This window comes from Nicotiana sylvestris, chromosome 2 (assembly GCF_000393655.2).
Source record: "Nicotiana sylvestris chromosome 2, ASM39365v2, whole genome shotgun sequence".
Classification (NCBI taxonomy): domain Eukaryota; kingdom Viridiplantae; phylum Streptophyta; class Magnoliopsida; order Solanales; family Solanaceae; genus Nicotiana; species Nicotiana sylvestris.
The window spans coordinates 137,726,381-137,736,022 of NC_091058.1; the positions used below are offsets into that span (position 1 = coordinate 137,726,381).

The 9,642-nt window shown below is 34.9% G+C and overlaps 2 protein-coding genes across 2 annotated transcripts; both read right to left on the reverse strand.

The window, feature by feature from the left end:
- Window positions 1-538: 538 nt before the first annotated feature.
- Window positions 539-5,461, reverse strand: LOC104220592 (probable disease resistance protein At5g66900). The gene is made up of 5 exons (XM_009771489.2): window positions 4,477-5,461; window positions 3,158-3,549; window positions 2,490-2,869; window positions 1,868-2,079; window positions 539-1,566 (listed from the first exon to the last, which is right to left on the reverse strand). Exons 1-5 carry the CDS (start codon window positions 5,138-5,140, stop codon window positions 1,310-1,312), a joined length of 1,905 nt encoding a protein of 634 aa, XP_009769791.2. The 5' UTR covers window positions 5,141-5,461; the 3' UTR covers window positions 539-1,309.
- On the reverse strand, window positions 829-1,272 carry LOC138885660 (probable disease resistance protein At4g33300). Its single transcript, XM_070166633.1, has one exon. It carries the CDS (start codon window positions 1,270-1,272, stop codon window positions 829-831), a length of 444 nt encoding a protein of 147 aa, XP_070022734.1.
- Window positions 5,462-9,642: the final 4,181 nt, after the last annotated feature.

Sequence of the window (9,642 nt, forward strand, 5' to 3'; positions counted from 1 at the left end):
AAAAGAGAAAGAAGATAAAACTACAGCAGAGGGATTCTGCTAATTATGGAAGACACCCATGTGATATGTTGGTTGGTAGGTGAGTGTGTAATTGATTTGGAAAGTATGGGGTCCGGTGGGTACTAAAAAGAGAATTTAATTGCTGAAGGACGAAGGAAAAGGGGGAAGAAGAAAAGCAAAGATTTTATTATTATTTTATTTATTTTTCTTATTTTATCGAAATAAGAGCCAAAAAACAAATACTCCCTCCGTTTCATATTATATGAGTTATTTTGACTCGGCATGGAGTTTAAGAAAAAATAAGAAGACTTTTGAAACTTGTGGTCTTAATGGGCAAAAAATTTGTGGGGCCATGACATTTGTGGGGTTATAAAAACTTAAGAGTAAATGAGTAAAATGAAAGAGTTTAAAGTTAAATTATTTTTAAATTTAGAAATGTGTCATTTATTTTGGAACAGACTAAAAAGGAAAGTACTCATTTGATATGAAACGGAGTGAGTACTACATGCTAAGGTCCATCCACTATACATCCTCTACAGAAAACAAAAATATTTGTATTAAAGCGAATAGAAGTTATAATTCAAATCAAACTGCATTATCACAAGTTCTGATAAACTCATTGTCACAACTATCCAGTTCGACATTCCATATCTCATGTACTAGGAGGAAAAAATGTAGATCAAAAGCAAAAGTGATTTAAACAAATGTTAGATAAGATTAAATGATGATTTATGCAGCAAATTCAAGTTGCTATCCTCCTTCAGCACATTGATTCTCAGATTTCTCAGGCATCCCTTGTACGGTTCCCATAACAAGGCAGTTTCTTCATCACATTATGACATTTTCCAACTTCACTAGATTTATCACAGAACATGGAAGCTCATCGAACCCCAGGCGACTTCCCATGCAGATAGTCTGTGAAGAAAACAATTGACCTATCTCCCTTGGCATGGAATCCATATCTACGCAATCATAAACATCAAGAAAACGCAACCTCTGAAGTTTCACAATGGACTCTGGTAGCTCGGTTAATTTCGTACAAGATTGAAGCCTCAGTATTTCCAAATTTTCCAACTTTCCAACTTCTTCAGGAAGTGCAATTAGTTCTTGACAATAACAAATGCTGAGCTTCTTTAAATGAACAAGATCACATATATCAGCAGGTAGTACTACTAAGTCATTGCAGTACTCCATATTCATCTCGACAAGATTTGGCCACATCGAAGATATCTTAACAACTGAATTTGCAAATGCCTTCCAAACCTCACACATGATCAAGGATATTTTCCGCAAATTTGTGAGCTGAAGGTTACCTGTAAATATGGATGCAACAGAGATGCGGTCCAAATTGATTCTGTTCAGATTGAGTAGAGAGCAAAAGCACTGAAAAGTTACTTAATTCAGCTAGGGAGAAGCCATTGTTTGTCACAATCAGTGCTTTCAATTGGCTCATTTTCTCCATAAAGTGGGGTAATTTGTAGGTGCAGACCGTTCTTTGAAAGTTCAAAACGAGCACTTCAACATAGGGAAATTGCATGTCGTACCAGTCAAAGGAGAAGGTTTCATCTGCAAGTGGGATTCATGGAGTCATAATAGAATAATGAAGTGACTTAGTGCTACCTTTGGTTAGAAAAAGAGAAGGTTGGGAGAATAAGTAAATATTGAGGGGTATTCAACCCCTCCGAAATTGCTTGGGAAGGAAGTAAAAAGAACGATCTCTTTTTCTTCCTTCCAACTATACCAAAAAATTGAAGTAAAAAATCAATATTCCCAAAAAGGAAGTAAAAGCAGTTTCTTTCTACTCCCACCTTGTCCTATCCTTGAAAGTAAACATAGCATTATTAGGGAATAGAAAGGGAGAGGAAACCTGTGAATATAGACAAAAGCCGAGCCTGTACTGGTTGCAGTCTTTGGTCAAACCACCACTTGGGAAAGTCATTCCCCTTAATGTTGACATATAGTCTCCTTCTCTCTTCGGCTGGCTTCTCATCACACCGGTGGATGGCCAACTCTCTCAGCAGATCATGCTGTGTGATGTAGTGCACATTATATAATCCAAGACAGGCAGGTGCATCTTTTCTGTAAAATAGAATGAATTTGATAATTATACTATTAGATCAAGGACCTATTCAACTAAGAGTAATAGTAGATATCTGTAATTTGGTAAGTGCGGAAACTAGATATATACACAAAGAAGTTAGCAAATGGAATTTTCTACTGAATCTTGTGATGTGCCATTGCTCTTTCCTCATCAAATTAACTAAGTCTTGCCAACAGAATTGAGGAAGTTGAGAAGGACGATATAATGGCCGTCAGCAGATAAAAGAATTGATGAAATAGGTAAAGAAATCACTAGCGACAGAACATGCTTGTCCCTAATTGTTGCTCTTCTTCTGTATGTTTTTTCCCCCTTTAACTATTAAACATTTAGTTCAGCTCAATGTAGCATACAAGAAATGACATTCAAGTTAAAAGCGAAGAAATTTTACCTTGCAAGTGCGAGATTAACCACATTTTGTGAACAAAGTTCAAATAAGATTCCAAGCGCACTCATACCATCTTCATCTAGGTTATATAGTTCCACCCACATATCCAAAAGAGTCGTGGCATGAATTCTTTGATCCTCAGGAAATGATCCCAGGTCCAAGAAACAATCTCCCAATATTTGTCCTATAATGGGAAAAGCTATTTCATCCAAGGCATCTATGCTCACTTCTAAGGAACAAAATAGTTCATTCTCAGTAGCAAAGAGTATATTCCTTTTAGGCTGCATCTTTACTCTATTTATCCATATCGCGTCAGACTGGCCATACAGTGATCCGCCAACAACTTTAAGCGCCAGCGGAAAACCACTACAACTTGTAATGACCTGCCATTGTTTGCCATCAGTTAAACCTATAAAAAAGAACAGCACTAATGATACCCCTCAGAACAGAGAATTTTTACATGTTTCTACATTACATATTGGTCAAGAATTTGGTTAACCTACTTAGAACAAGAGTCATTCATTCTTCCGTAAAATCAATCAACTATGCCTCAATCCCAAATTCTTTTACAACAAACACACAAAATTTCACTGTTTATGCTTCGGACATGCATTTTCATGTGATCAGGATGGCTACAAAATTATCTAATCTTATGATATTATATCTGTTACCTTATCCACAAGATCAGGTCCCACATTAGGAGTGCCATTTCTGAAGGCTGAATGGTGGAAAAGATCCCGTGCGTCCTTCTCACTCAATGATTTCAGCTTGTAAGTGGATTCAAATTTTGGGAACACAGATCTTGAGGTAACCAAAATCTTAAATCGAGGATCAAAAATAAATTTCTCGACGAGTAACTCTGACCCATACCAAACATCATCTAGCACCAACAGTACATGATGAGATGTATGTCTTTGTATTAGGCTATTGAGTTGGAAGATTGCATCTTGATCAGAAGGAAAATCTGGTACCTTGCCAACTTTCTTCTCAAAAATTGCACTAACAATGCGTCTGATGTTTGGTTTTCTGGAAACAGTCACAAAGAATATGTCCCTATATTTGCCTGTTTAAAGATGATTAATCAAGCATGCTGAAAGATCAGCAAGAAGCAGAATATAATATAAGAAGATGATGCAACATTATATTATACAACATACCAACAATTCTCACCGTAAGTTGACAGTACAGTGAGCAACAAATACTCGACAGAGATAGAAGATTCTAAATTGGACCAAAAGATGAACTTTTTTTTCTTTTCGTACAGTAGATAAGAACGAAGCAAACAATATGTAGATTTTTAGGTATATAAGGACTTTCTTCTTTTCCCTCCTAAGGATTTAATGACACCATGAGAGGAAAAACTATTCAACTAATTTGGATTCAAAGTCCAGTAAGTCAAACCCTTCAGAGTAAGCTTTCTTTAAGAATGCGATCCAGGCGTTATTTAACGCCAGTTATACAGAAAGGAAATGTGTACATGATATCTATAACAATACAGGTATTGTACTGTTTGTAAGTAATCATTTTACTTAGTTTCTTTAGAGGAGATCATGAAATTACTGAATCAGAACCCGATCTCACAATTTCTGCAAACATCATGTGCATCTTGTGAACTAGATTGACAAGTTTGATAGCAATGACAATGCAAAATACTACTGACTAACATGAGCAGGATATATTAAAAGAAACAAGGCACGAAGTCAATGCTCTAATCCAAATACTCCCTCGATTTCATTTTATGTGTCTTAATTTTACTGAATTTTAAGAATGTAAACAGACTGAGTCCTGTGGTTTAAACTAAAGGTGTGTATTACATACTAAAAATATCCTTTGAATCTTGTGGTTCTAATCATGCCATGTCAGTCTTACAAGGGAGTTTATAAATGTTTGGAATTAAAAACGTACTACTGCTGAATATACATATATAAAATATTCTTTTTGAAAGATAATATAAGTTCAACTCCATGAGTAAGTGACATGTTATCCCTACCTTTGATATCTTCCTCTTGACAAAGCTTAGCTGCTAAAGTAGTCTTCCCACAGCCAGCAGGAGCAGAAAGGACTAGCACCGGATCTATATCCTCCTTTAGCAACATTAACTTCAGTTCTTGAAGGGGCACTTGTAATCCAACGAAAAAGTCCGGAACTATAAATTCAGGCACATCGGACCATCCTGAAAATACTCTTGAACTCCCTGCATTCAGCGATGATTCTTCAAAGAAAGAGCAGATTTTATCCAATTTTTGACCATTTTCAATAGTCATCCCAAGACTACGTATACTGTCTCTCCACCCACAAAGAAACCCGTGCATTTGCAAAAACTGCAGGAGTGAGTTTTCCAACTTGGTCAGTTTCCTAGAGTAGTGCCATTTTTTCACCATCTCGTAAGATTTAACTTTGGAGCACTTGAGCACGAGCTTCTCCCCGTCCTGCAACTGCTTCTTGAGCAGTTCTATATCTTGATCTCGGCCTTCCAACTTCCTGTTCAGATTCTCTATGTCCTCAAATACAGGCTTGATATATTCAAGAGTCTTTCTCAAGTGGTTCATCTTGGATCGGAAAGTGGCAACTCTTAGGCCAACGTCTATAACGGACTTGAGGAATATATCAAACACTGGTCCCAAAGCAGCACCCCCCACCAGACTCCCCGCCATATCTTCACCTGACTTTGGGAATTAAAACATGCAAAATTGCTACTACATTCTTCCTACCAAGGGTTTCAATAGCTTATATATATAAAAGGATTTGCTAGCTTATAATTTTCGAAAAGAAATTGAACTCTCATAGCTCCACCATTGAGTGTGACTGTGAGCAAATAGTACTCTTTAAAGGAAATTTAACACAGTGGTATTCTTCATTATCATTCCCAAAGTTTTCACTCAAAAAAGCATATTCTTTTTTCTGCAACGTCACATCAAGAAATTAATTGGAAACTTCCTACTCTCCTGTTGACTCAACAGGCTGTGGCTTCGTCTAATAAGGTAAATTTCAGGCTACCGCAGCAATTCTAACAATCAAGAGTAGACTTTCATCAGCTAATGATGACTAATTGACACATTCTTTTGTCCTACTTTATCACTTAATCGTGATAAATTAACCTAATTTAAAGTAAGTTAGTTTTCTAAATACAAACAAATATACTCTATGAATATGAATTTTTAGAGACGGTATCTTCGGTTTGACTTTGCTGCTGACGTTAAAAATCACCGTTGCATTTTAGTTGATCTGATATGCCTACTTGGCTTTCTTGTCAAATATAAGCAGTTTTTTTGTCAAACTTATTTTTTTAATAACCAGCAATAAGTTTAATGGTTTCAAAGTAATGAAAGAAGATAATTAAGCGACTCTTATTAGGAAAAAAAAATCATAAATTGAATATTGTTAAAGTGAAAAAATAAGTCTAATAAGTATTTCAAAAAAAGTCAATATTGTAGCATGAATATACACCAGAAGCCCTGGACTTTGAGGATCGGGGCTCAATGTTGATCCAATTAAGCTCTGTCCAATTATGCTTTATGCAGGCCCAAGTTTCATAAATCGCCGGTCCCTTATAGATTTGGTAATTGCTACTTACAAAAAGAGAGTAGTATATTTTTAACCATTTTTAAAAATAATAATCGATAAAATTTATATTTTTTGAAGGAGAGTGTTGGAGCTATAATAAAGTTGTCTTTTTATGAAGTATAGCTTATGGGTCGAGTCGTAGAAGTAGCTACTAATGTATTAGTGGCTACATCACACTCCGAACCTTTATGAATGAGGGATACTTGTATAGGGTAAAATCAGTTCATATTAAATGCTCATATAATAGAGTGACACGTGGAACCAGGGGATAGATGGAAAGCGAGATAGGTGGAAGTTAAGACCGGGGGCAGTAGTCTCGACTGACACCAGGAAGCCCCCGAAGGGAATGTTACTCATGAAGACAAATGAATACCAGTCATCTAATAGCATTCAGTGAAGAATATTTTGCAGTATTAAATACATAGTCCGTTATAAAGAATATGACATTCATAGTCAGCCGTTACACATTCTTCAATGGCCCCCATAATTATCATTTAAGAGAGGCTTGATTCTAGGACCTTGTTCCCTAGGTGCCACTATAAATAAGGATTCCAACAATAAAGGAATTTTCTGACAATCTTATGCCATGTATTGTTCAAAGCTTAATAACATTTTATCTTCTTGCTTATTAATATCGTTATTACTACCTCCGGAAGCTCTGCTCTCAAAACCAAGATCTCTACTCTCTTATCTCGATTTTAACACTAAATCTTACATTCTTATTTAATTTATTTATCGTTTTGGGATCAAATCGATTTTGAAGAAGTACACCTAGTTGTTGTTCAAACAAAGCGGCACCAGAGTTGATCCCGAAGCGATTCAAGATTCTAAACGTGCTGAAATATGATGGGATTTTGGATCCTCAGGAGTACATCACCACCTATACAATAGTGGCGAAGGGAACGACTTAGCTCCGCATGAGATTGAGTCGTTCTTACTGAAGAAATCGAGGAGACCCTTATGAAAGGGGCCCTGACATGGTATTTGCTTTTACCTGAGCACTCAATAGATTTTTTTCAAGAGGATTTTTATATTCCTATGCCATATAGTAAACTATATTACCCTCCATGCTTAACTTTTAATGTAATTACCTTTTATATACTTAATTACCATTTATGTATATTTTAGGGGTTTTAATAGTATTAATTAGTCTCTTAATTTAACTCTACCGTATATTCCCACTCCCCCCCAAGTTTCTCTCTCCAAATCTCACCCACGTATCAAATCACACCTCACGATTTTCTCTTCAATCACCCACTATTTCGTCTTCTAACACCAGCGAAAATCTGTAACCCCTCCACCATTGACAACCATTAAAAAGCTTTGAAGCTTTGAATTCGAATTTGGGTTTTCAAAAGACATTGTTTGTTTGGATTGGATGTTGTTGCAAAGAATTGAGAATTCTATCTCTCTCTATCTCTCTATCCCAAATTTCAGTAATATAAAGCAAAGGAAAAGAGAGCAGCAATTCCACCATTGACAGCCATTAAAAAGCTTTGAAGATTTGAATTCGAATTTGGGTTTTCAAAAATCATTATTTGTTTGGATTGGGTGTTGTTGCAAATAATTGGGAATATGGTTTGAAGTTTATATCTCAATTTTGAGGGATTTTGGTGAAGATTAGACTTGGTTTTGACTGAATTTCAGATTGAAACTCGAAGAAGAAGAAGAAGAAGAAGACATGACATACATTATATTATATTAGAAAAATTACACACACACACACACACACACACACACACACACACACACACACATATATATATATATATATATATATATATATATATATATATATATATATATATATATATATATATATATATTTAACTATTGTATGATAGTTGAACAATATTGTTTAAAAATTATATTTAAGTTGTATGATATTGTAGTTGTATATAATTGAGTAGAAATAATGTATGAAAATTGTAGATAAGTTGTATAATATATAATTAGTTGTATGAAATTTGTTTTTACTATGTATAAAAAAATGTAAAATATACAAAAGACATATTGTATAAATTTTGTATAAAATTTATATTTAAGTTGTATGTTATTGTAGTTGTATTTAACTAGGTAGAAATAACATGTAAAAGTTGTAGATAAGTTGTAGATAAATTGTATAATATATAATTAGTTGTATGAAATTTATTTTTATTATGTATAAATCAGATACAAAATATACAAAAGACATATTGTATAAAGTTTGTATAAAAATTGTATTTAAGTTGTATGATATTGTAGTTGTATTTAATTGTGTAGAAATAATGTATACAAATAAACACGTCGTAATAGTTGTTGGAACTTTGAAAGTGAAGTTAGCTATTCTATTTGTATTTGCTAAGTAAATAGTAGTATAAGATATGATACAATACGAACCAAGAGAGAGACCATTATTCATTAATGAAAACTCAAATCCACTCAATTTGTCCTTGCAAACTTATGGAGAAGTATGCCTAACTCAAAACTACACTAACATTACACATAAGTAACCATAGTTTCTGTTAACAAAAATCAGTGTCAATAAAGAAGAGTTTTTTTTTCATTTTTAGCAGCTTCAGAAATTCCTATGTGAAAAAGGAAAAGAATGTTCTCAAAATTCAGAAAGAAAAAAAAGAACGAACAAAGCTAAGGTGAGAAAAACCTCCGAGTAATTTTGTATAAAAAAGATAAGGGAAGATCTTGAGAGAAAGGGGAGAGAGGAGAAAAAAAAGGAAAATGGTGTAACTAAATCCCTTAATTGAAGGCACTAATAATGGATTGGGAGCCTTTTAAGGTGGAATGTATATATTTTGTAAACAAAACTTGTGTAGGTAGGGTAATTTACTAAACATGAACATTTAGAGTAATATAGTTTACTATATGACATAGGAATGTAAAAATCTCTTTTTTTGAGATACATGTAGATTCTTTTATCAAGGCCCATGTCGGGGCTAAGAAGGTACATGCCCGAAATGTTGACATATTCAGGATTGTACAAGCAGTCTTTATTGCTGTGGGAGTTCGTGACCAGATTCCAGAAAGAAAGGATGTTGCTACCGGTCGTACCAGACGAATGGGCAACTGAAACATTTATTAAAGGGCTGAATCCGAGAAGTTCTAACGCTTCCCAGAAATTAACAAAAAGTCTGCTCGAGTTCCAAGAAACAATGTAGGTGGATGTTCACAACTAGTACGAGTCAAAGATAAGAATTAAGGATGACCAACTCATTTTCTCGGCATCAACCAAGGGTCGAGATCGAGAGAAGAATAAGGAGAAATTCAAAGGATGATTTCGTCACAGATCGACAGTCTTCTAGAGGTCGATTTTTGCCCTGTGAAGGGGCCAAAGGACGCAGCAGAGGTTTTTGATCAGCGGATAGATTCACTACCGATTGGAGAGCTGATCGTGATCAGAATAACATATCATTGTAAGACAAGGAGATATCGGGTACCCGAGACTCCTACCGCAGGCTATCTGAATACAAATTCAACATTAATATAGTAGAATTAGTGATAGCTATGAGGAATATTAAGGAAGAACGGTTCCTGAGGCCAATGAGGTCCGATCCCAGTCAGAGGGATTCTAATTTATGATGTGAGTATCATGGGA

What these genes read in the sequence shown, in the direction of transcription:
- LOC138885660 (XM_070166633.1), bottom strand. Translation starts at nt 1,272, where the DNA reads ATGTGTGAGGTTTGGAAGGCATTTGCAAATTCAGTTGTTAAGATATCT.
- LOC104220592 (XM_009771489.2), bottom strand. Translation starts at nt 5,140, where the DNA reads ATGGCGGGGAGTCTGGTGGGGGGTGCTGCTTTGGGACCAGTGTTTGAT. An exon ending in TCAAGAGGAAGATATCAAAG is followed by an intron (nt 3,550 to 4,476) that starts GTAGGGATAACA and finishes ATCTTTAAACAG; the next exon opens with GCAAATATAGGGACATATTC. An exon ending in GTTAATCTCGCACTTGCAAG is followed by an intron (nt 2,080 to 2,489) that starts GTAAAATTTCTT and finishes TCTATTTTACAG; the next exon opens with AAAAGATGCACCTGCCTGTC.